This window comes from Bacillus rossius, chromosome 6, assembly GCF_032445375.1.
Source record: "Bacillus rossius redtenbacheri isolate Brsri chromosome 6, Brsri_v3, whole genome shotgun sequence".
NCBI classification, from domain to species: Eukaryota; Metazoa; Arthropoda; class Insecta; order Phasmatodea; family Bacillidae; genus Bacillus; species Bacillus rossius.
The window spans coordinates 18,852,942-18,878,840 of NC_086334.1; the positions used below are offsets into that span (position 1 = coordinate 18,852,942).

The 25,899-nt window shown below is 37.4% G+C and overlaps 1 protein-coding gene across 6 annotated transcripts in view; it reads right to left on the reverse strand.

The window, feature by feature from the left end:
* Positions 1–1,250: 1,250 nt before the first annotated feature.
* The window catches only part of LOC134532763 (ABC transporter G family member 20-like), a 40,861-nt gene continuing 16,212 nt past the window's right edge, over positions 1,251–25,899 (reverse strand). For 2 of the 6 annotated variants that reach the window (XM_063369585.1, XM_063369584.1), the window contains exons 4-16: positions 21,769–21,923; positions 20,987–21,188; positions 20,204–20,338; positions 17,932–18,015; positions 17,076–17,185; positions 13,758–13,974; positions 12,067–12,244; positions 10,255–10,370; positions 8,927–8,997; positions 7,719–7,807; positions 6,920–7,096; positions 4,672–4,758; positions 1,252–3,877 (exon numbers count right to left, since the gene is read on the reverse strand). In XM_063369585.1, coding sequence (XP_063225655.1) covers positions 3,663–3,877; positions 4,672–4,758; positions 6,920–7,096; positions 7,719–7,807; positions 8,927–8,997; positions 10,255–10,370; positions 12,067–12,244; positions 13,758–13,974; positions 17,076–17,185; positions 17,932–18,015; positions 20,204–20,338; positions 20,987–21,188; positions 21,769–21,923 — 1,836 coding nt within the window. In that variant the 3' untranslated portion in view covers positions 1,252–3,662. Of the gene's footprint in view, positions 3,878–4,671; positions 4,759–6,919; positions 7,097–7,718; positions 7,808–8,926; positions 8,998–10,254; positions 10,371–12,066; positions 12,245–13,757; positions 13,975–17,075; positions 17,186–17,931; positions 18,019–20,203; positions 20,339–20,986; positions 21,189–21,768; positions 21,924–25,899 lie in introns of all 6 variants that reach the window. The other 4 variants (XM_063369583.1, XM_063369582.1, XM_063369586.1 and 1 more) reach the window with 2 other exon arrangements.

Consider the following 25,899-nt stretch of genomic DNA (forward strand, 5'->3'; position numbering starts at 1 on the left):
CCGTAACGCACATTGCCCCGTTACGCTCATTGTACGCTTGCGCCGCATCTATCTCTCTTCCACTCGATTGGAACCACCATCGATTTGACTTTATCGAGGCACATTAAACTTGAAACACTCCCATTCGTTTCCTACTTTTCCTATCATCGTCCTATCCTTAACAGAATAACACAGATTGGAAGAAGTTAAATAGCAAACATGTATAAAAGTTATAGTTAAAATAATCTCTTCGTTAAAGTAATAAACATATTTGAATTAATGAGTGCAAATAAAAGTAAATTTATCAAATAAATTGTAGATTTCATTTCACTCCTTCTTTGTATCCATACAAAATAGTGATAATTCAATAAAAATGATTCAATTTTATTCATAAAAGTATGCAATCATTTCATCAATGTTTTGTTATGACGTTGTCACGTTAAACTATCGTCCGTAAACCGACTTTACAGACAACCAATTTTTTTTTTTGTTTGACGTATACCACTGTATAGTTTTTGGGTTTATTAAAATTCTCCACACACTTGTTCAGTAAAGCGTTGGAAATGGAAGTGGTATACCTACCTAGTGTAAGCGTGTCTTCGAAGCCTCTTTCCTCTCTTCTGGCGGCCGATGCTTGCTGTCCGGCTGCGAGACGTACACTAAGCCAAGAGTTGTAACTAACTGAACCCCGTCGCGCCCTTTTGTTTGCCCAACACAACCGAAGAATGTCATACGGTACTGAAACTCACACTAACTTAAATGTTTTACGTTCTCTCTTGGTAGCTTTTTTTAAAATTATTATTCTGAATATTTCCTTCGGGTTTTAATTATCTTTCTTTTTTTTCGTAACGACTAGTGCTACGTACTTAAATAATAATAGCATCATTTACCTTTATTTAAACAAAAAATATATAGGTATTAAATATTTATGGGGCTATTTCTTGGCTTGTGCAGTTAGTTCAGGGAACTATAAAAAATTTATTTAAAAAATCTCAAAAATGTACGTTTCCCCAACTTGCGACAGTTAAAAAAATAAGGACGAATTTAGAAATTACTAACTTGATCGTTCTCGTGTTAGGTAAAAAAAAAAAACGACTTTTTACAGAAATTTATTTATAACATTTGAATGCTAAACTTAAAATAAACTGTAACCAATACAAAAATTCAGTTCAATATATTCTATTCATAAATCAAGAAAAATTTTCTGATGTGATAAAACACTTATATAAATGTAAAATTAGGTTTGGTATATGTACTTTAAACTCATAACTCAGAGTATTTCCAAAATCAATATTGTAAAACATCACAAAAATATATGGAAAATAAAGGTGTTTCAATTATTTCAATAAAATAATTTTTCTTTGGCCACGAAATTCGCGGTGGTTGTAGAACATCATTCAGTTAAACAAAATGTTAATACTCAGATTAAAATTAATAAAATAAATGCAGCTTTTTTTGTGGAGTTAATTGAACAATTTGCGATAAAATCACACGTACAAGTTGAAATGCATGTTTACTTCGGCTTAATTGTTTTATTTCGTAAGCACACACATTTTAATTTTCAGTTTCAAGATCGTATATTACCATACATTTATGGCATACGTCAGTTTTACTTCCAAAGAGTAAGGCAAGTAAAAATTAACCAGATATTTGTATACTGCCTTATATAAGTCTGAAAGATTGGTGTTTATTTATGTTCTTGAATAATAATATAGCGACGTCTACAGGATGTACCTATAAACTGTTAATAACAAAATATATTTAAGTGCTTTCCAAGGGTTTATGTTGTAAAATTTTAGTTACTATGAAATGAATCATGAGCATATTTAAAGATTGTTTGCTGAGTTCTGACAATATTTTAGGATTATGCTGCACGTTTTTCAACTCGCCCCAACGACGTCACAACGCAAACACCGTTATAACTCATTAATATTTCAGGCACACAGAAAGAAAAACCTCGATATGGTGTTTTCCTAAATACTTAGTTTCAAGTAAGGCAATTTTTTAAAATCAAAAACCAAATATCAAATAATGATCTGCTAAGTGCGAAACATCCTGCACCCCGGTGTAAATGACAGTGGTGACACACAAGTATCTACCGGTAGTCTATTTCCAAACGTCTTCGTAAAATCTGCCGCAAAACGTTTGTTGCCTGCGATGAACGCAGAAACGTTGTGCAGTAAAGGAGTGTTTTTGGTCGGCAGAATTTATTACATAAATAATTTTAAAATAATTTGAACTACTAACGTTAGTTCACTACGCTTGGAATTCCGCACAAAACTCTATAGATTATAAAGAGCATAGATTCCTTGTGGAGTTTACTTGGCGATGGACGAAGCACTCTGGGACTTTACTGCGCGCGCACGTCTTGTGTACCCAGCTCGGGAAGCCTACAACTCACGTAGTTTCGGTTCCCTACCACGTTCGTGCAACTTCGGATTTCTCTCAAAAAATGAAATTAAAAAAATCGAAAGGTTAGGTTATGTTAGGTCAGTCACAACATGCTTGTTTAGGTCAGTCACAACATGCTTCTTTTCATTGGAAACTTCTGATTTAGCGGCTGAAGTGGCGTTAATACCAAAACGCAAAACTTCGGAAATTTTCGGAAATTCTTGCAGGGAACCGAAACTACATGAGTTGTAGGCTTCCGGTCATGTGACGCCACTACGAGCGTTCATCGTCAGTAAAATGTAGTCAGTAAAATTAATTCAAGCATCACACAACATATTTCACCGACAAATAAATAAATTTAATTGAAATATTACATCATGATATACAGGAAATAAAATCTCTAGGAATCAAGTGGAACAATATCACAGGTTTAGTATTTATTTAATTTTTTTGGCATCTTTTGTAGAAGGCTCAGCCGTAATATTTATATTAGATGATTGAATTTTAACTCTTTTTTTTTGTTTCAGGCCAAAGGATGTTACACAATATAAACATAGTTTATTAAATTACTATTTATATGCATATTTTCACCAGATATAAAGTAAGTACACGTTATCTGCTACCTTTTTGTAAAAAAGGTCAAGCGAGTATTCAAAACCGTGGCAGGCAGAAGGTACGTGGAAAGTGACACACTTAGTATTAGTTATATAAAGCTAAGTCAAAGCCAACAATAATTGTGGTTAATTCGTCTCGCATAAGTTTATTTGCTAACAAATACTTTTCAGAAACTGTAGAATACTTCCGGTGTCTTGCTGTTTTAAAAATTTAATATGGAAAGTTTTTAACTGTTTGTTGTTTACAACCATAGTTATTGTGATATTATTGTATATTACCTGGATCTTGCATACGCTTTTCCTACTCCAATTATGTTGCCTATTGTCTAACATTTACAAAATTTCTGGCAACATTCATGTGTCACTTTATTAAGGAAAATCATATAAAAAATAAGTTAACACGCAGATGCTACAGTGAAATGGTTTTGAGAGATATGAATACATGTGTTTTAACGTCTCATCGCTCTCCGTGTCCATTCAGAACAATCTCCAGTAAACTTCTTCAAACAAAACACACCTAGATTCTTCTGAAACCAAAGGAATCTCAAACATCCATTCAACAATTCAGTATAGCGGCACATCATGACATTCAGTCTTCATACCCGACAAACACCACAGTCGCAGTAAAATCTCCAACGAACTTCCAGCTGCCTTCGTAGGGGCAGATACAGAATGACCTCAGAGTTTCTTGAACCTGAAGACGACCATGCAGGCGACCAAGAACACAGCCATCCAGCAGAACATTGTGAGGAAACCTACCAAGACTTCCGTGTTTCTCAAGGTCCAACCACGGACCATTATCCATCGTAAGGCCCTGATGGGCAATGTCAACGGCATCACCATGCTGAGGTAGTACAGATACCTGTTCATTCCTTCCACAGGCCATATGATACCTGCGCAAAAAGAAAGCAATCTATGGTAAGTTGGCTTTGTGTGGTAAAACTCAGAAAATCTCAGTTTTTCTATGATTTTGGGAAACATAAATATATTTTTTAATTTATGTAATTAATTATATACTAAAAATAATTACTTTCAAGATGAAGTCTACCTACTTATGATTAATTAAAAACTGTAGAACACATGATTGAATGGTTTCTGTACATTCTAGGACTGACATAAAATGTTCAGCGAAACTCTTAAATAAAACCTTGTTCAGTATGGAGAAAAAAAAATTGACAAGTGATAAATAAGATCTGATGAACAATAGAAACACTTAAGAAACCTAAAAATAACCAAGCTTAAACACTCTAAACTATTTCCACACCATAACTTAAAATGCAAAAAGACGAGACCATTATATTATATCAGCATCAACTGACATCTTCTACCATGTAACTAATACAAGAACTTAACATTTTTGTTTTATGGGCAAACTGCCACCACTTTAAATGCTATTTTATGGTATTTAATATCTCATCGCAATATTGCCATGCCTTCACCAGGATATCGAGTGTCAATAGTTTCCATAATTTACTTTGTATGCCAGGTTTGTAAAGAGTGGATGTGTTATAGAAGTTTCCATAATATTTCCAGAATAATTGTTAAAATGTATCAAGTAAAAAACACACATTACATTTTACAACAGCTGATTTGGACAGTTCAGTTTGCAAATCAGTAATCAATTACGGTGTCACGAGTAAAAGATAGAAATCAGCACATGCCATTATTACTCTAAGCTAGAACTCACCACAAAGGAATAGCGATGGGTACAAGCTTCCTGTAGCCAAGTGGATAGCCTCTCCTTCGTTGTTGCAGCACGCCGATATCACGAAACCTTCGAACACAATTTAAAAATCAAACTGCATTAATGTCACAATTACAAAACCTTCAAGTGTACGTTGTTGACTAGCGACCTGCCCAGGCTTCACACGGATGCGATCTACTAATTCGGCATAATTTAGAATTTATAAGAAGGTACTACTTCGTGGCATAATCACATTACAAAACTTTGTTTTTAGACAAAATAATAATAAAACAACAAATGCTTGTAATATTTACAAGAGCAAAAGCATGCTAAAAAAAATTGGTTGTCTGTAAAGTCGGTTTACTGACGATAGTTTAACGTGACGTCATAACAAAACATTGATGAAATGATTGCATACTTTTATGAATAAAATTGAATCATTTTTATTTTAATAATAAAAGAACAAATACTTGAAATTATACTAGTAATCAGATTTTTAAAATGCAAGAATAATTAACCTTTATTGCTGAAATTGTTGTTGTAATAAGCAATGAAAACCACATTAACTTTTCACTTCACTTTATAAACAGTCGACGAAACAGTTCACGTGTAGATGACTTGTAATTAATTTTAAAAACTGGCGTTTAGCTATAAAGTTTAAATATAATTATGAACAAGTTTTCATATAAATAAAGTGTAATCAAATATCTATTATGAATTATATGAATCACCATAATTTTTTAGTCAATTGTAACGTAACCTAGTATTACTGCACTCGCTGACAGCGTAACGGAACGAGCGTAACGGGACACAACGTAACGTAAAAATGAGCATAACGGGACACCGCGTAACGGAACAATGTGCGTAACGGGACACTTTTTCGTGCGTGCAGCCGGCGTTCATCGATTTATTAGACGTTGTCACGTCAAAAGATTTATTATTTTGAAGATAAATAAAAAAGTATGTAGGATGGACTGGCAGCACCTAAATTATACATATGTACCTAATTTCAATCGTAAATTAGGAAGGTAAAACAAATGAAACAACAAAAATAATTAGGTAAATATTAAATAATATCGCAAAAAAAGATGTCTGATGGATCGCATATGATATGGTGTAAAAGTATATTTTGATATAAATTAAATGTCTAATGTAAATAGCAGATTTTATTGGATGAAAATTATTTCAATGTCAGTCGAAATAGCTTTGAAAACTACTCATTAACTTTGAACCAATATTGACAAAATCTGCAAGACTAATCCTTAGAATATAGACGTGTGCTATCATGGAATATTCTGTAGGCCTTTTTAAAACCTACAATTCTGTAATACATCAATTTGATGTATCAGTCACGTGCACATTCAGAATAAGCCCTAAAAACGTCATTTTACGACTTGATTACAAAATACAGAGAATTCTGTACTCCATTTAAATTAAATTTGAATGTATTATATGCATAAATGTACAGGAAGATAATATCTAAATGATGGTTGAAAACCGTATCAAAATCCATTGAATAGTTTAGAAGTAAGCGAACAGACTGAGAGACAGACAGAGATAGCGACTTTGTTTCATATTATTAAGTAGAGAAGAGATAAACAACGCAGCAGACCAAAAGTGAAATTAGTCCCTAATGTAAACCAACACTGGTTCATTTCTTCAGAACGCAAAAGTAATATAGTTTGTGCTATATTAATTTTAATTTAAACCACATTTTTTCAATTTAATTTTTTTATTTAAATAATTAAATATATTTTTTCAAGAGACGTATAGTAGGATAATCTGTAACTGAATACATGCCATAATCAAATCATTAAACTACGACTTTTCAAGTCAACAAAAGGTGCCGCATGAGCGTTTCCAAAAATAACTAAGAAACATTCATTTAGTTTAGACTTAATGTATGTTAAATTATACCAGGGCTCTTGGTATTTGTATTTTATGGGTTGAAATAGAACAGATCCTTGCCTTGGGAAATTACTAATGTCAAGTTTTGTGAACTTGTGCAATAATCATGACGGTTGTATGTAGTTGTTTTCCTCGGTGAAATAAGTAATCAGCTGTTTTCTCTTGAGGTTCCATACTGTAGCCTGTTCGTAACTATCAGACCGTAACAAATGATTAAATATTGGAAAACTATTATTTATGCCCTGCCGTGCCAGAAATTTGAATAATCACCCCAGAAACATAATCAAATATATATTTTAAAATATCCAAGACGACGGGGACTGAAGGTGTAGGCAGAGCTCACCGTACAAGAGGCCGCAGGTGCCTTGTGCTATCAGGAACAGACTGATCAGCGCAAGGCTGCCGACGTTGTAGTAATGGAACAGGAGGAACGCAAAGACCACAATAAGGCCCGCCTGCATGCAGATCATCACGAACATGCACAAGAAGTAGGAGAGCATGATTTCGAAGGTCGTCACTCCTGGAAACAAAGGAGCAAAAATATTCTTATCGCATGGCAAATAATAACTTCAATCGCAATATTCCCTGGCTCTCCCTCACCTTATATAATCCAAGTCACTTATTATCAAGAGACAAATTTGAATAACCGAATACAATATACAAAAATATCCCAATATACTGTCAGATTCCAAAAGTGCAGGCTCATTTGGTTCGTGGATTTTAAGTAAATTATTATTATTTCAATTCTGAAAAGAGTGAAAATGCATGTATTAATTAACGATATGATATCAATCAAGCATAGCATAGCATTTATTTTGGGCTATTTTCATCTTTGTAGGTATGAGCTTTTACATACATGTATAGTTATTATATAATTTTACATTACAAATTGTGAATTATAGTTTCAAGAACACGAATATGTACAAATTAGGATCATAAAATCTTAATCATTATTACATAGTGAATAAACTCGTACATACATGCATGCATAAATTAAAAACAAATATTGTTTTCAATTCTATTAATGTCCTCATAAAAATGCACACACTCACTCATACACTGAACAATCTTTAAGTAATGGTAACTTAGCTTATGCTACAAAAAAATTTGTAGTAGCCATTTAAAGAACCTAATTGACTTACCTGAGATCATACTTCTAGCCAGAAGTCCGTGAACACGTTCATGCACGACAGTCCAGACAGATAAGGAAACACCGAGAAGGAAAGCCAAGCTGAAAAGTAATAAACACACAATGGTAGCTAATTAATAAAGTGAAAATTTTAAACCAACCATTATTGTAACTCAGAGCTACACCCATAAGCTAAATTTGAAAACATAGTGTTCATTATTTACTAGATGACCCAAAGCAACAGTGGCCAAGGTAAGTATGATGTACGGATTTGGAAACATCATTTTTTTCGAGAGGGCGATCGTGTCCGAAAAAAGCATGGTTTGGGCGCAGCGAGGCGTTGAAGTTTGAGAACTGTTTGGACATGGTGATGAGTGTGCATTCCAAGAGCATCACGCCAAAGCAGTAAATTGCAAAATGAGTTCCAACATATTTTTTACCTCCTACCTGATTTCAGAGCTTACAACGGCGATGCAGAGATTCACGCACAGGGCTCAGTATTTCCGTCGCTGTGCGGGTTCGTGTGCTAATGTTTTCTTCTGATGTTACTACAGTAGAATACAAAAGACTCATCATGGCACCTCACATTAAATGGCAGAGAAGTGTGAGAACTGATGACTGTGGTGCCAACTAATTCATAAAAAATGTTGGAGCTGACGAAACTGTAGTGGAACCACATCCAGTAGGGTTGCCAAAAGTTCTTTAACTTCTTCTAGAATTATCAGGACAACTAAAAACCACTTTGACGCCCCTCCGGCGACCAAACCATGCATTTCTTTTAATATGGGAAATGAAAAATGGACAGAATGTCCCGAAGTACTTATAATCTTGTTCTTATAATCTTGGATGTTGTTTCTCCCATTTTTCTTATTAAGATTACCATCATCTTAGGATAATAATGTTAATTACAATAATATAAACAAGAGGCAGTTTAATATTGCATACACGGAAGACCACAACCCAAAGACCACACATATTTCCATGGCAGCTAAGCCTGACAAATGATCGACTGCTACAGGATCGTAACATGGAAAACGAGCCACAGCTATTCTTAACACCACAAGGTACCAACTGCTGATGTTTTATCCACAGTTAGTCTGTAGGTATTTTGCGGCTCTCTTTGGTTGCAATGAATTACAATCTATACCAAACAAGAAAAATTGAACAAACATATTTTATGCACCCAAGTCACCTTCAACAAAGATGTCGGCAGTTACTTACAATAGTAGCAGACCCGGAACAATGGCGTACAAGCAATCAACCTCCGATTTGCCGAACACGGGCTTGAAAATCTGCGAAGTGAAAAAATCTTTAACATTACTATGTTAACACTAAAGTCACTGAGTCAAGACTCTTCAAAAAGTGCTGAATATTTAATGTTCGCTATTCGGGAACACACAACTCTCAGCAAAAGCTATTTTGCAAAGACATAGTTTTAAAATTAGAAAAAAAAATTTGTTGCATGGTTTTCACAATTTTTTTTTTTGTGATGTTAAAATAATTATTTCATGAAAGTGGTCAGTATTGGTTTTAGTTAAGCCAAATATTCAGATAAAAATTCACAGGTAAAATATTGTCACTGAAAAAAAAAATCTACATGCTATTATGCCTTAAAAATCAAAACATAACATATAACCTTGGTTTCAATTCAGTGTCTTAGAGCTATTAACATGTCTTTTATACATTAAATAAAATAGTGTTTTAATCATAGCAAAGAATTTCTTAATAGCCATGTTACAGTCATCGATGGAACTGTAATTAGATTTTGTAACAAAATTATCGATTGCATTCGGTCACTTGGGTGGTATTTGTGGATTCAGTCGCAATTCTTTTCTTTCTTAATTTTTTGGCCTCCGATAGGCATGGTTTTTTAATCATGCTTAATAAAGGTATAAAACTATAAAATACTTGCTGTGAATTTTCAGAGACATGTTAATAGGACTTCTGTTTAATTTCTTCTTGACTGCAATTATCTGTCACAACTTTCCCCCACCGTATTGTAACGGTTGTCGCTATGATTTATTAACAACTTATGGATTAACATATGTAGCTGTACAGGGTTAACTTACAAATTATATTAAAATTGATGTTATATGCAAAGATTAATTACAAACATTGAGAATTAATTATTTATGTTCATTGAACCCAAGGCAACAATAAATATTTATAATGCTCCAGGTGACACGTGTTTTCTGAAGAGATGTTTCTGGAAAGCCGTGATCGTCTTACACCAATGAAATTGAGAAGTATAGTCTAATTATTTTTTACCGCAATAGTGATTAATTTTTGGAAAAGATACATTAAGTAATTTGTAATTGGGCCTATTATCAAGCGATCTGGTGAAAACATAATATCATGAGAGATTCGTAAGTGCTCATATATGTTGAAACAACCTTAGGTAGGGCATGGAGTCTTTTTATGTAATTTTTGGGATCAAATTTGATTAGGTTGCTATAGCATCCCATATTTGGATTCACATGGAACAAATGTGCCCATTCGATAATAAGACATTTTCATGCTGACTTTTTCAGAGCATTTGCATAATTTACCTTCATGGGTAGATCGCCGTACTTGGGATTGACGCCACAGGATCCCAGAAATTGGTGCGAAAAATCTTGGTACTTGGTGTAGAGCTCATCCCTCACAGCCCAGCTGATGACGTCATCTTGCAACAAAAAAAGGTTAATAATCGATCTTGGATTATAAAGTTGAGCCACGTCTAAGTAGGAGATTATAACGACGTTTCACATATCATTGCAGTAGGCATATTCAGGGTCGAGGTTTTAGTTGATTTATCAACCCTGAAGATGCCTGCTGCAATGCAGAGTAAAAACAATCTACCACGTCGTCGCAGTTAAAACTCAAAATCCATAACAGTTTATTAGACGATTGCCATTTAAACCTGCACTCCACTTAAAAATAATTACCACAAATCGCATATTTATTTCATAATGAAAATGTATTGCTTACAGATATGCCCCAGCATTCATGTTTCGTTTTCACATGGGGACCAACGAAGACAACATTCCATCATGTTCGCATTCAGAAGTTGATTTACAATTCGAACTGATTTCAAGGTTTGCATGCATATGAGAAAAAAATGAAACTGTAAAAAATAGAATTAAAAAGTTATGCCAATCTTAAACTAAGATAAAAAGCTTATATCGATAAAAATCAACTGCATTAAGAAGCAGCTATCTTTTGTCGGATTGACTATTTTAGGTGTAGGTAAAAAAAAACCTTGTATGAATATTTTTCAAATGTTTCATATTAAAAGTCGTCTTAATGGGGATTGATAATGGATCGTGAAGCTCGAGTTGCATCCCTAGGCAATGGATATAAAAATAAAATACTACATGGAAATCTTTCCAGTGAAAATGTAAGCTAAACAAAGTCTACACTTCCACCACAATAGCATGTGACACTTAGGCCCATTATCCGGGAGGGGGGAGGCGGCAGTAAAGCCCCCCCCCCCCTGGAATCAGAAAGCCCCTTCTGATGGGGCTTGCCCTTGCAAATTGTGAAATGGGAATGATAAATGTAATCCCGTTCCCCCCACCGCCAAGGAAAATCATACAGATTTTCGCCCCTGCTTAGGCCCGTTGTACATTTACCTGGGAGCGGACACGGATCATGTAAATAGATAATTCACGGAATAGAGTACCTACATTGGTGCTCACTCAGACATGGAAGCATACAGATTTGATAGCCAACGCCCATCTCTTCCTTTCGCATTTACTCTGTACGACCTGTAGGTAGACGTCAAGTATTTGGCGGTGGTGATAGTCACGTTTGTATAAGTTTTAAAAACGTTGAAAATAGTTACTACTACAAGTAAAATTATATTCGTTTACGACCAGTGTTTTATCGATACTTTGGGGTTTATTTTTATGACACACATGTTTTAAACAATCACACATTTAGAGGATTAGAGAGGCGATAACGAAGTGCCTACTGACAGTATTATTATGTTTGTTGTGACACACAAGAATTAAATAGTAAATGTCAATGACTTTTTCGTAGCACCTGTCATTATTATCTTCAGATACTCCATTACATTATTTTTTATAACTTTACATAGCCAAATTTTTAATATACAAAGATCGATAATTGTTACGGCCAAAGAGCTATTGAAATCAAGATGTCGTGTTACAGTTGTTATCGTTCCGACTGGAATGGATATTTCATAAATATGATATTCTATCTCATTTGCCAACTAATAAGATAGAAGCGGCAGACAGACTGCAATAGGTAAACAAGAATACGTTTCCGTTCTTACGCTTCCACGTCGTTTGTGGACCGGGTCCTGGGAATCAGTTCTGACCTGTACTTGGAGATGCAGGGTGTGTCTGTCGACTCACCTGACATGTCCAGCCACGTGAAGATGCTGCCTTGCTCCACAGCGTCATCGGCGACGCGGATGCCTCCCTGGATCCTCTCCTCGAACGCCTGGGTGAAGTTCTCCCCCAAGTACACGGCGCCCCATGCCTTCCCTAGACCCACAGCCCGCTGCGCTTCCTCCGGGCTGTCGTAGAACTCCTGCCGACCAGCAAGTAGAACAACCTTAACTGCTACAAGTCTACTGGAGCAGCACCTGCTATCCTACAACATTTTGCCTTTTTGGTCATGATTTATATCGAATTTATAATATGAACACACTTAACTGTAAAAGGAAATAGTTTTAACAACTTAAGTTCGTTTTGTAGTGATTGAAAAAAACATTTAATAAGAGAAAAAAAAAATAATGAAAAATTATTTTATACAATGGTTACTTACAAACAATTAATTTAAAACTGTATACCACATTATTATAACTATATATTTTTTTTAAATTTTGAATAAATAAACCTTTTTAAAACATCTAAACTTGCTTTGTGATGATTAATAACAAATCAAACGTAAAAACACAATATTATATAATTAAATAATTGGGGAAAAAACTTACTTTATGGTATTTGTATTTTTTTGCTAATTCCATATACATATCAATTTTCATGCCTTACCAAGCAGTACACACACAGAAATTGTACTTTAATTAGTGATTATAATGCTAATATTCCGGTTAAAAAATTAAATTATAATTATTTGCCTGGTACTTTACAAAAAGAATATGATGTGTAGCATACTTCTAGCGGACAGAATAAAAATAATAATACTAATTTCCAATGCTTATATGGTACAACATCCAACACCTGGCAAAGGATATTGTAGCAAACTAAGAAAACCTCAAATACAACAATATTTAGGTGGAGAAAATTTTCGTATCGAAGACCAACACATCAAAACGTCAAAACATTATGGTTATGTATAGCTAGCGAAGTTAAAAGCAAAGAAGGCACTAGTGAATTTATGTTAGATGATGAGAGCTGATTGATGGTAATTAAGTAGTTATTGTAGGCTTAGAGTTGTTTCAAGTCTGTTGTCTTGTGGGTAAAATCGTGTTGTGGTAAGTTCAATTACTCCAACAATTTATAATATTGTAACACCTCAATCATTATGGATTTTGTAAATATTATTTTGACATGGCCCATTTATATGATATTGGAGAAACGACCATCTCGCTGAAGTACTGCTAATATGACAACATAAACGAACAAAGAGTGAAAAAAAAATGAAACTAAGGAAATATTAAAGAAGAGATTCCAGCATGGAGACAAGATTAAACTCAAAGAGAAACATGAAGAATCGAAGACATATATTGAAGACTCAGAAATATGGAGGGCCAGACCATGAAAAGATTTGATAACTGGGAGAATAACACATGACGACAGTGGTAGCTTTCAAACTGTTGCGAACAGTAGATACCACTATTCATCTTGTGCTTTCTTCCTGACTGTCGGCACAGCCCATGAAACTAAAATGCATTGTGTGAAACTGTTGCCTAACCACTTTCTCGTGAATGGTCTTTACAAGTTCAGCTTGCCCCAACTCTGAGAAGGTAACTGGTATCTGGTGCATGACCGCGAGAGTGCACGTTTACAAGCATACCCAGCCACCATTGGATGTTGGTTATAGTGATAATTATAGTGATGGCAATGACAATGATGACGACCTTCCTGAATACGGGACCCCCGATGTGGTCGAGGAAGAGGCAGCTGAGGTCAGTGAAGTTGCAGCCACCAAGTGCTCTTGGTCCCTGACACGTGCGGCTGGGGGACGTTGCATCGTGGTTGACCACTGCCATCGCCAGGTCCGAGGGGTTGAAACCGAACGCCATGTAGAAGGACGCCACCGCCAGCAAGTTCTGCCCGAAGAAGAACAGCAACAGCCTGTAAGTCCGGCACGAGAGCACTCAATGTTAGCGACGAGTGGCTTCCAGCTTCTGCTTCTTATTTTATTATTTCAATTCAAGTAACATTGTAAACATCGAGAGTGCAGAGTGATGTCAAATTGTATCACGGTACTGACGACACCCGCCAGTGCACCCTCTGCTCGCACAGACCATTATGCCTCATCACCTACCTGCGACGTTTGTGCGGCAGTATGGGCAACCCAATGCTTTTGGGTGTAACATTGTGCTGCAAGGCATACGGACACCACCACCGGCGGATAGATTGTCTCTAGTGCGATAATCGATCAGGTTCCTTTTGATTATGTGTTCAGTTAATTCTTATTTTCCAAACCTCCGCAGGTAGCCCTATGACCGGCCCGAATTCACCCGCCGCTTAACATTTATTCATGCCCCATGTGGGAGTTTTTATTCTCATAAGTAATTTGTTTGTCTGGTCGGGGGACGTGACCCGGGCTTCACTAATGATCAAAGTGTCGCAAGACGTTTCTCAGATCCGTCCTCAAAGCAGCGCCGGTTCGGTAACAAGGATAATGACTTGATTTAGTTATTTCGCTATAGGCGATTCCCATTCGGAATCCTGAAATATTCCAAAGAACAATGTGACAGGTTCTGAAAGGTCTTTAAGGTATGGACTACTTCCATGGGAATTCTTGGGAATGTAAAGGAAACCACATTGAGAAAATTTGCACAAGTTGCTAGAGCTCTTAGATGATTTTGGGTATAAGGAAGCGAAAACAAGTGCAAGTTCTTTTAGAAGAGTGTGCAGTTTCTAGAACATGTTACAAACAATAGAGAGTTGCAGACTTGTACAGAAAAGGTGCAAGCAATAATTTTAGATGCATTCATCCCAAAATATGTTAAACAGATAAGAGCTTTGTTAGGTTTAGTGAATTATTATGCGAAGTTCTTGCCTAATTTGTGAACAGTTTTAGCACCTCTTAACGGGTTGCTAAAAACGATTGTGTATGGAAGTGGTCTGAAAACATTCACAAGTCTTTTACCCAGATAAAAGAGCTGATGTTTTCAATTAAAGTATTAACACATTATGTATCTACACTACCTGTCAATTTGGCATGTAATGCTTGACCAAATGAACATATATGTACTGGTAGCATAGTAAAACCCGTTGCATTTGCATCTCGCTAAATGCCTGTAGCATAAAGAAAATACTCTTAATTGGACACCATAAAGGTATTTTTGTTTGATAACCCAGCCCTCTTAGCTGTAAGGCCTTACCGGCCTGGGGCCCCCATCGGCGTGGGTACGTATACACCATACACACAAACCGAAAAGGTGTTAGAGGTCCAGCTATGTTCAGGGGCTGAGGCTACCCATCCCAGCATAGACACCACTGCAACCCCCCTGCCTCACTCAGCTAACCAGAAAAGTGGCTGCATCCCTAAGCTCAAAAATGCAGCATTGCTGGCGCCTACCCAGTTCTCCCACATCTCACTGGGACCCCTCAATCACCCAGTGAACCCGTGGTCCGGTGGAGGCCTTCCCAACCTCTGCCAGCTGTCCAGGCTGGTAACCGGAGCTGTGTCGTCGCTCACAATGTCGATTCCGCATTGGGTTTGAGAACCCTTGGAGCCTGCTCCAAGCGATAAGAGCCACCACTACCAAGTACGAGTCCTACCCAGCAAGAATACTGGGCCTTAGAGGAAACCTCAGCGGGACACCATTCAAACATGATGGATTCTTCCCGTACTACTACCAACTTGGCGTCGACTCGGCAGACTGTTCGCCGGTAGCTAGACCAAACCGCCACAATTTAGAGTGAAGCCGCAGGGTGTCCTCGCCTCCTCGGATTACCCTCCGACCCGCCGTACCACGGTCCGACAGTTTTACAGCCGGTTAAGGCCCGGATGCGCCTAAACTCATCGGGCGACGGTCGCCGTCAGCCCCAGCTAGAAATGGAAGCCACAGCGCCCAGGCTGGAGGGACCTTGGGGCTACCTTGGTACCTCCCCCGACTACTGGACAAGGGGGCTCCCTGTCGAGCAGTTTACAGCCCATTTTAGGCCCGGATGCCCGACACCGTAGCACCATACCCAGTCCTTCCTTTACCATAAGGCCTGATCCATTCACTATGGGGCCCTTTAGGGACCGATGCACCGAGGCTCGGCAGTCGAACCTCCCAGAAAGGTTTCTACCGCATCTGCTGTTACCCGCAGATTCAGCCCTTTCACCATTTCTGGTCTCATACATGCAATTGAGGATGCAACTGAGGCAGAGTTGAGCCCGGCATTGCCCTCTTTAGTTAAGGAGGTGCTATGACCAGAGGTTGAGGCTACCCGTCTCTACATAGCCACCACGATCCTCCCCCAGCAGCGGTGCCAACGTGGAGGCAGAGGGTTGCCACTTGGTGTGGAGAGGCTATATATTCGCATCCAACACCCTTTCCGCGAACCTGTTGGATCATGTCTTGGATACTAGAGCTGGCAACAGCTCCGACACCTCAAACGACAATCGCCTACCTAATCGGATAATGGTAGCCACAGAGCTCAGGCAGAGAGGACCTCGGGGTCACCTTAGTCTCCTCACCGACTACTGGACAAAGGGGGCTCCTTGTCGAGCAGTTTACAGACATTTTTTTAGGTCCGGGTGTCCGATACTGCGACGCCACTCCCGGTCAGGACCACTTTCACCCTCTTAATTGTACAGGGAAACTTTGTCTATAATTTTTGGGGTCAAACATGTTTTTCATTATCTGCATGGAAGGATATTTTTGTTGGTTACAGTTCATCAGCCAATAAGGAAATAATTTAAAATGTCAGTTACTTTTTATCTAGAGAGTAATGACATAAACAAAATTTTTGCACAACTCTAACACCAAACATCAATTGTGCCACAGGTTTAGTGCTCAATGGAAATTCAGGGAAACTAGGAAAATAATCGGTCACTGCCGATTCATTCCAGAAGTTGACTGCAATGGTCCTGGAAAAACAGAAATCCCGATAGCCGCACTGAGACCCTCCCGAATTAGAATCAGGTGTCTTACCACTTCGACTCCTCGCCCTATGGTAGAGTTAAATAGTATGATACTTACTACTCATGTGCAAGAAAGAAAATTAATTACATCGTGTCTCTCCCGATGGTTAAGACGTTCTTGTGGAGCAGGGCAACGATCTTCGCGGTAGACACCTCGGAGAAAATGCACTTCTTTCTTGAACCTCTGCACGCGCCATCCTGGTGGAAATTAAAAGTGTTCTCAATCCGTAAACAGCAATATTCCATTTAATTAAATAAGGCAAACATGTACATATATGAATTATACGCACCAGAGACTATTTAATTCGTCTTAAAATTATAAGAATATCAAACTTTATGTTGCTGCACTGTCTCTTTTTTTGTTGCTAAAATATAACAAGTAAACAGATAATTCAAGGGTTGTCTGTAGTTGTAATCGGTAACTTGGCATTTCGTCTTACAAAAATACACCTTGTTCGGTTATGATATCTCTAATTAAACTACACATCAATTCCTTATTTGCCAAACCTTTTCTTGCTTAAACCAACATATATATTTGAAAAATAAATATACACTACTCTAATGATGGCACATTTGATATGTTTTAATCATGATTCGTTGAATTCCTTTAAAATATACATTAGCTTTTACCTTAGATTGATAAAAGTGAAGCACACTACAGGAAATGCAGCTCAGTTGATGAATACAAGAATTAAAAATGATATCGCCCAACTTTGTTTCGTGGAAAATTAAAAAATTAATTACTGTTTCGAAAATAAATTTATGATAATGTCATCGGTGTACATTCATTTTATATGGCAATGATAGGGATGACAGTTGATTGAAGGAGAGGAAGTATATTTGAGAAGTGCTTCCTAAAGTGTTCAATTAGGTATGAATAATCTCTGTAATGTTTTTTAAAATAATTATGTTATATGTGTTATTTATACAAAAAATCGTCTTACTTCAGGAGTGTGGATTTCATTTTGGCCCAGTTTCTCTAGTTCATAGCTGCCAGAGCTTCTTTCTTCTTCGTGCGCATTTATGGACTGCTGAAATGTAAATAAAAAATCACAATTTACAATTTATTCATTTCTTTGTATCGGGTGTAAATTGTTTCACCACAAATTCATTCCTTCCTTCCCTCCCGAATTTATTCAACAGAATGGAGATGAACCGTCGGACATCGAAGTGCGGAAGGTTGCCCGACTCCTGGACAAATTAGTGCGGTTATTGTCATGTGATCGGAAGCAGTCACGTGACCTGGGCGGGAGTGGATGCGACCACATGACAGGTCACATGACTTGAAAATAGTTCGGGCGTGTATTCTACCACCCGGCTTCTGCACTGTTCTGAAAACGCGGAGAGTACATGGCTTAACAGTATACATAGGCCTCCTCGGGCAGACTACAGATAGAGAGGGAGTGTAAGGGAACCTCTCAAGACGACGTCATATGCCGCCGCCCTGTTAGCCACCTGCTACTACAACGTCATCTGCCCGAACACACGCTGCCTGAAGAAGCTGGACTTAGCCTCTGCACCGGGTAAGAAGTTGAACACTTATATTCTTAACTTCGGACTCAGCACAATCGAGGAGGTCGAAGCAGCGCCAGCCAAACGGGACTCAGTGGAGCGGTCGAGGTAACCCGGCAGTCTACTGGTAAAGGGAAATCGCCCAACAAGTTGGAACTCGCTCATCGGAAATGGGTAGCATTAGATGAATGGAATAGCACCAACTGATGTTTGAAAACTCTCGTCGGCGACATAACCAAAATTTTTACTCGCCGGGTGAATGAATAACCGAGAGAGTAAAGGTGAAGTTTTTGGTGCATGAAGGGTCATATGTATACACAAAGGTGCCCTATCCGACGTTTGTGGCGTTCTGTGGCGGAGTGGACAGAGGCAGTCAGGGCGAGGCTGAATTGCCCGATCACGACTGCAAAACAATTGGCGACAACTTGTGAAGGTAAGCCCCGCAGAATGAGTGGCTGTCTGTAGAAGAGTATCAAGGGAAAGTTTGCTCGCTGGACGTAACGACATCGGAGTTAGGTGTGTTTGGAACGAGTGTACCACGTGCAGTTTCGGACTTCTGACGAGTTCGGAGAGATGGCGCGGGGTCAGACTTTCACCGAAGCGCCAGAGTCGTCTGCTGGACTTACTCCGGCGATTCCTGTTCCCCGTCGGCGCCGTCAAAGTCCGAGTTGAGCGCTGCCGGACAGACACAAGGAGTACGGGGGACGACCCGTCGTGGGACTCAGTACTGGACGCCATCTGACGGGAGTACGAGGCGAGTGTGCTCCTTGATAATGCCCTGCTTCGCGAGAGGTTCTTTCCCCCCCCCTCGGTATAAAGGAGTAGCTGGACATTTAAACCTCGTTTAGTATCAGTTTGTTGTTTACATATTGCAAATTTGTACGTGACTTCACACTTTAAAAGTAACGTAATATTCTGTTTGCTGTCTTCGTGTTTAATGGTATGCGTTACATAGTTAAGCCCTGTTCTTTAACCCGGTTAATATGAAGTTGTTTCAATTTGACAAGTTTCCACATTAATATTGTAATGTTTTATATATTTCATGTTAAAGTCTTAGGATGGTGCTACCAAAGTGTGTTGTTGTGAAGCTGTTAGGGCTATAGTATTTCAAGACAATATGCATTTCCAGGTAGCCATAATATTTTCATGTTTTGCATATTGACTGTTGTGGCTTCAATAATGTATCAAAGTTTTATCAAGATTTCAAAGTTGTTTCCTTTTTCTCATTTGATATTGGTCAGTAATTCTGTATTTTCTGTTCTATGTTTATAGTTGGGTTATGGGAACGTGTAACTGTTCTGCGGGAACGACTTTGCACACAAGCGAGAGAACATGTTGTCTGTTGATAATTATTTTTTGTGAATTTTGGATGTTACGATTCGTTGTTAATAAATGCGTTTCTCACAACTCAGTTTTTGTGTTCGCTCATTTTCAACCCCTTGTTACCCTTCTCGGGGGGGGGGGGGGGGAATTTCTTAATCTACAACATGAAACAATATTCTAAAATATTTTTTGTTTAGTCTATATGTTTCACGAATGCAACGGGTAAAATAAATGATAAATGTTATAATTTAGGCATAATATTTTTGGTAATTGAACTGTTAAACCAAGAAGTAATTATAAACACATTTGAAATCATAATTTAGGAATGCAAATATAATATTACAATATTACTAACATGCTATTAGCTAATTAAGTACCCACAGACGAATCTAGTTTTTCGTCTTGTCGTGTGCTAAGCAAGAGAAAGACCTCCTCTAGAGATTCGCATCCGTATTTGTCGAGCAGATCAAGTGGCGATGTTTCTTCCAAGAGATATCCGTTTCGCATCAATCCAACCTAAAACAGATAAATGTGTGACTCAGTTAGAAAACAAAAATAAGGCTTTCGGCCACAGAAACCCCAGAAACTAACATGTCGGTGATGAAATCACGATAACGTGACAGATGCGATACGATAAGATGCAAAATATCGTAACATTGTAAGCATGGAAGTTTAAAGTGTGCCAAAAACCAAAACTAACCACTTTAAACAATTTTTTCCATAAATTTCGCCTTACATATCTAACAGCAATCATTTTCAACATTATATATATATATATATATATATATATATATATATATATATATATATATATATAGTTTATTCACAATTGGATATTTATTTGGAAAAAGTCGCTGTATGTGAACGTGTTTAAAAGATATAAATAAAACCATCAAATATGCTCGAAATATAATAATTGTATTGCCAATGCACCAGTGAAACTGTCATTAAAGAATAAAATCCTGATGATTCTTTCAGTAAAATTGGGCCTGCGACGTATTGTAAATAGAACTTTCTAGACGGAAATCTCTGGCGAGAATTTTTTTCTTTTCTGTTATAATAGACGTGTCAAAGCGACTGGTTCTGATATTTTAGTCGCGACGTGTCCGTGTCCATGCCCACGTGGTTCTGTGCACAAGGAAGGGGGTGCATAATGGAACTCACGGTGTCGGCCTGCCTGGCCTCCTCGATGTAGTGCGTGGTGATGATTATCGTCTTGCCCCTGGCGCGGGAGATCTCCATCAGATACTCCCATATGGTGAGCCTCAGCATGGGGTCCATGCCCACGGTGGGCTCGTCCAGGACTAGCAGATCCGGGTCGTGGACCATGGCCACCACGAGAGACACCCTCCGCTGCTGGCCTCCGCTTGGGGCAAGAGAACTAGGCGCTAGTCCCCAGCTGAACTATCCAGTCCGGCTCAACATCCTGGAATCCGCTCAAGACAGCCATTGCTGGCACCAATTGCATCAGACTCAACTAAAACATTGCCTGCAATACACTTACTCCAAATGAAGTTTTCTTTTCAAAACAAACTTATTCACAATTTTTTATTTATGTTTTAAAGAGATATCTAAATGTCTCAAAGAGACAAAGTAAGAACACTGAAAACGTATATAATTTTAAAAATACACCAATGCAAACCTGCATGCACTCTACATTTCAAGGAAAATAACTTCTGAGCAAAGTTGTTAAAGTCCATCGTTGGCTTTAAACAAGATAAAGATTAAATAAATTGTGTGTTGAATTAATTTAGTACATTTCTTTAAACTTAAATAAGAATCATATATATACATATAGGTATGTGTATATACATATGTGTGTGTGTTTCCTCCGAAAATTATGCAAAAATGATAAAAGTCCAGCAGCAAAAGCTGGATAGTTACACAACAAAGGGAACCATTTTAAGGTACAGCTGTAAGACAAGTATCTTAAAAAAATTACTTACCTCAAGTTATTCAGCTTAGTGTTGCTGTCAGGCAGCTCAAACAATTGCACCAGAAATTTCAAACGTTCCTCTAGCTCTTTGTTATTCATATCAAATAGCTTCCCGAAGAAAAATACATTTTCCTTCATGGTCAAGTTGCTGTAGAGGGATATCTCCTGCGAATCAGCAAAACATAATTTAAAAATAAACTTTCTTAAATAACTAGAGGCGTGCTCATTAGATGCGTGCAAATGTTTTTTTTTTATAAAGCTACAACTCATCAAATCATTCTCATTCAAAACCATTGTGTTTCGTCACTGCCCATCATTGGTGTATTTAAAACGCATTTTCTTATTGTGTATATGCATAATGATGTTTCGACAATTATTAGACCATTACAATTTTCGATCGTTTAGTTTGCAAAATTTGTCTACGTAAAAGAATACTATATAATTTAATGGCGTGAGCGAAGTTAAAAAGTTGACTTCTACACATAGTTATCCACGAGAATACTGTGAAATTTAGTACTGAATTGTGTTAATTGTTAAAATTTACTTGAATGAACTCCACACACTAGTACACAAATCAATCTATATTGTTCATAAATAAATTCTATATTTTTTACAGGCTGCTGCCACATTTTACTTTCCAGCCGGGTTACATGTAATTGGGCCATTTGAATAGTGCATTTAGATATTGGTTTTTTGTCCGCCGGGTAGTGTTAAAACCACTTAGGTTCCAATGAGATCGCAGTAAAATATATAACAGCATTCATTATAGCTTCTTTTCAAATAATAACGGAGGTTTTGTAGGCATGTACCAATGAGAAATTCGATATATACATATAAATTACTAGCTGCCCGTCCCGGCTTCGCACGGCTATACTAATGGAAAAAAATTAAGCCACATCTCCCATTTACAGTAATGGTAAATATAAAAAAAATCAGTGAAAATCTATTACAATGCTGTATAATGTACCGGAGAGAAAATGAATAGCACCGATGGTTTCCCGACTCATGCACGCAACGTACAACTGATGTATCCGTACTTCGCTACGGCAGTCTACAGACAGATCACTCTTGCGCCGCTCATTATACATGCCCCTCCTTGTGGGTACGCCACTGTCGCGCGATGCCCGTTGCCATGGAGACGCAGAAGGCATGAACAATGCAAAATCCTGTTCTCATGCAGACGAAGTACCCACTGTTGCCTGGTTTTAACCACCCATGGGATCTAATTTCCTGAAAATGTCATCCTGCGTAACATAAGGAACATTACTGTGATGTTTGAAGTCTGTAAAATATATATACTTGAAAAAAAGGGCAATTTTTGATATTTAAAGTACCCGCAAAATTTCAACGGTGATGAGGACTGTACTAACAATGAAATAGTCGTTGCCATAGAGACGAATGAAGCATTAACAAAGCAACAGCCGTTGCCATGGTGATTTCCTACCAAAAACTGGAAATTTTGATATAAATTACGCCCCCGAAACTCCCCTTGGGATCGGATTTCCACATAATCCGTTCTTAGTGAGCGTCTACATCACAAAATGAGTAACTATGCTAAATTTCAAGTCAATCGGGTGTATAGTTTTAGAGATCTCGTGATGAGTAAGTCAGTGAGTGGTATTTCGCTTATATCTATATATATAAAAATTTAGCTTCCGTATGTATTTGGCCGCAAAACTCGGAAAGTATACGATGGTTTGGATTGAAATTTTTACAGAACATTGCATCTTAACAGAAGAGTGTTTATATGAAATAAAAGTTTGGGAAAATCCACCGGAAAAGTCGGAAAAAAAAGTTTCTATAACTAAATATCATGGTCACCCAACTTAGTTGTGACCACGCTCGACGATGCTGTACCATATTGTCGAAGTTCAAGCACATCAGGCTACTCGACCATTGTGCCTTGACGAATATAATTTACACAAATATGTATATATATATATATATATATATATATATATATATTTCAAGAAAGAATAAAAAACTTTATTTAATTTGAAAGTATATTCTTTCGACTCTATTGATAAAAATACGTTTAAATTAAAAAATATTCAAATTTTTGGAGCACAGTAAAAAAAATGCATTTAACCACGAATATGCGAGTTAAACTTCAGAACGATCCAACAGCAGTCATATTTTCAAGACAATTAATTGAAGTTGGTAACGGCACTGTACCTACAAATCCAGAAACAGGAAAAATCAGCTTATCATCTGATTTATGCAACATCGTAGATTCAAAAGAGGAATTAGTAGACAAGGTATTCCAAAACATCGAAACAAAATTCAAAAATCATGCATGGTTGAGCGAAAGAGCCATTCTAGCGGCTAAAAATGTTGACGTACACGATATGAACAATAGTATTATAAACAGAATCGAAGGTGAAACAATGACATACAAATCTATTGATTCAGTAGTGCACCAAAATGAAGCAGTGAACTTTCCAACGGAATTTCTCAATTCACTCGATGTTCCAGGATTACCACCACATATTTTGAATTTGAAAATTGGTGTGCCAATTATATTGCTTCGAAATATCTGTCAGCCTAAATTATGTAATGGTACACGATTAGTAGTTAAAAAATTAATGGATAATCTTATTGAAGCAACAATTTTGATTGGACTTCATAAAGGTGAAGACGTATTACTTCCACGAATGCCACTTATTCCGACAGATATGGCGTTCGAGTTCAAACGACTTCAATTTCCAATACGCCTTGCGTTCGCTATGACCATCAATAAAGCACAAGGACAATCTTTGCAAGTGTGCGGTTTGAATTTAGAAAATGAATGCTTCTCTCATGGACAGTTATATGTCGGGTGCTCCAGAGTCGGTAAACCATCTGATCTATATGTTTATGCAAAAAATGGGAAAACAAGGAATGTAGTCCTTCCATTAGCTTTACAATAAAAATATTTAAGCTAAACACATTTTTATTTCTTCTATTACATTCCACAGCCATGCACAGTAAAATATTAAATTAAACAATGAATTAATATTAAACTGTGCCACAGCAAAGCGTGGCCGGGTTTAGCTAGTATATATATATATCCCCTTGGGGGTAGAATTAATCAAAATCCTTTCTTAGCGGAAGCCTACGTCATAACATCTACCTGCATGCCAAATTTCAGCCCGATCCGTCCAGTGGTTTGGGCTGTGCGTTGATAGATCACTATGTCAGTCAGTCACCTTTGAGTTGATATAATTAGATAAAATCGCATTAAAATATTTCCTAACTAAAAACATGTATTTTTCACGGAAAGATTTAAGAACTAGTTGAAAGTTTAAACACAGCATCATCGACTGTGTTTAGAGATTGGCTGAATTCCTTTCAGGTAATGTAAATAGCTGATACATGAACCAAAGCAATTCAGTGTAGAAAAACGCACCTAAAAGGCCTGTACCAATAAGGTACATTTTTCTCTTGCAGAAGGTCAAAAAACAAGAAAGAAAACGCTAGCGCATGTAGACCTATTGAAGCCCTATTATAATTCAGATTTTTTTCGCGAAATATATATGGCCCAATTCCAAGATATGTTTAATATTTAAAATTTATCAATTCATCTTAAGAAATTTTTTGTCATATTAATATTCCATTTAGTTACATCTGGAAACATAATTCAAACAGATACAAATAATATTAAATGTAAGTGCTTAATCGTTAGAAAAAAAGTTTGGCTAAAAAAAATATAAATCCCTTAGAACAAGTTCACAAAGATATCAAAATGCCATTAGCAAACATAGTATAATCTTAATCTGTTTAAAAATGAGCTATATCAATATAAAAATCTACTACAAATTAGGACTGTGGACTTATATTTTATTATCATGGGAATCAGATGAACAGAGCAAGTCTAGAGAGGAGAGGGAGGTAGTTACCTGCGGCATGTAGCCGACCCTCCTGCCAGGAACGCCACTGCCGCTGCTGCCATCTGTGTGTTATCATGGGAACCAGATGAACAGGGCAAGTCTAGAGAGGAGAGGGAGGTAATTACCTGCGGCATGTAGCCGACCCTCCTGCCAGGCACGCCACTGCCACTGCTGCCATCTGTGTGTTATCATGGGAACCAGATGAACAGGGCAAGTCTATGGTGGAGAGGGAGGAGAGGGAGGTAGTTACCTGCGGCAAGTAGCCGACCATC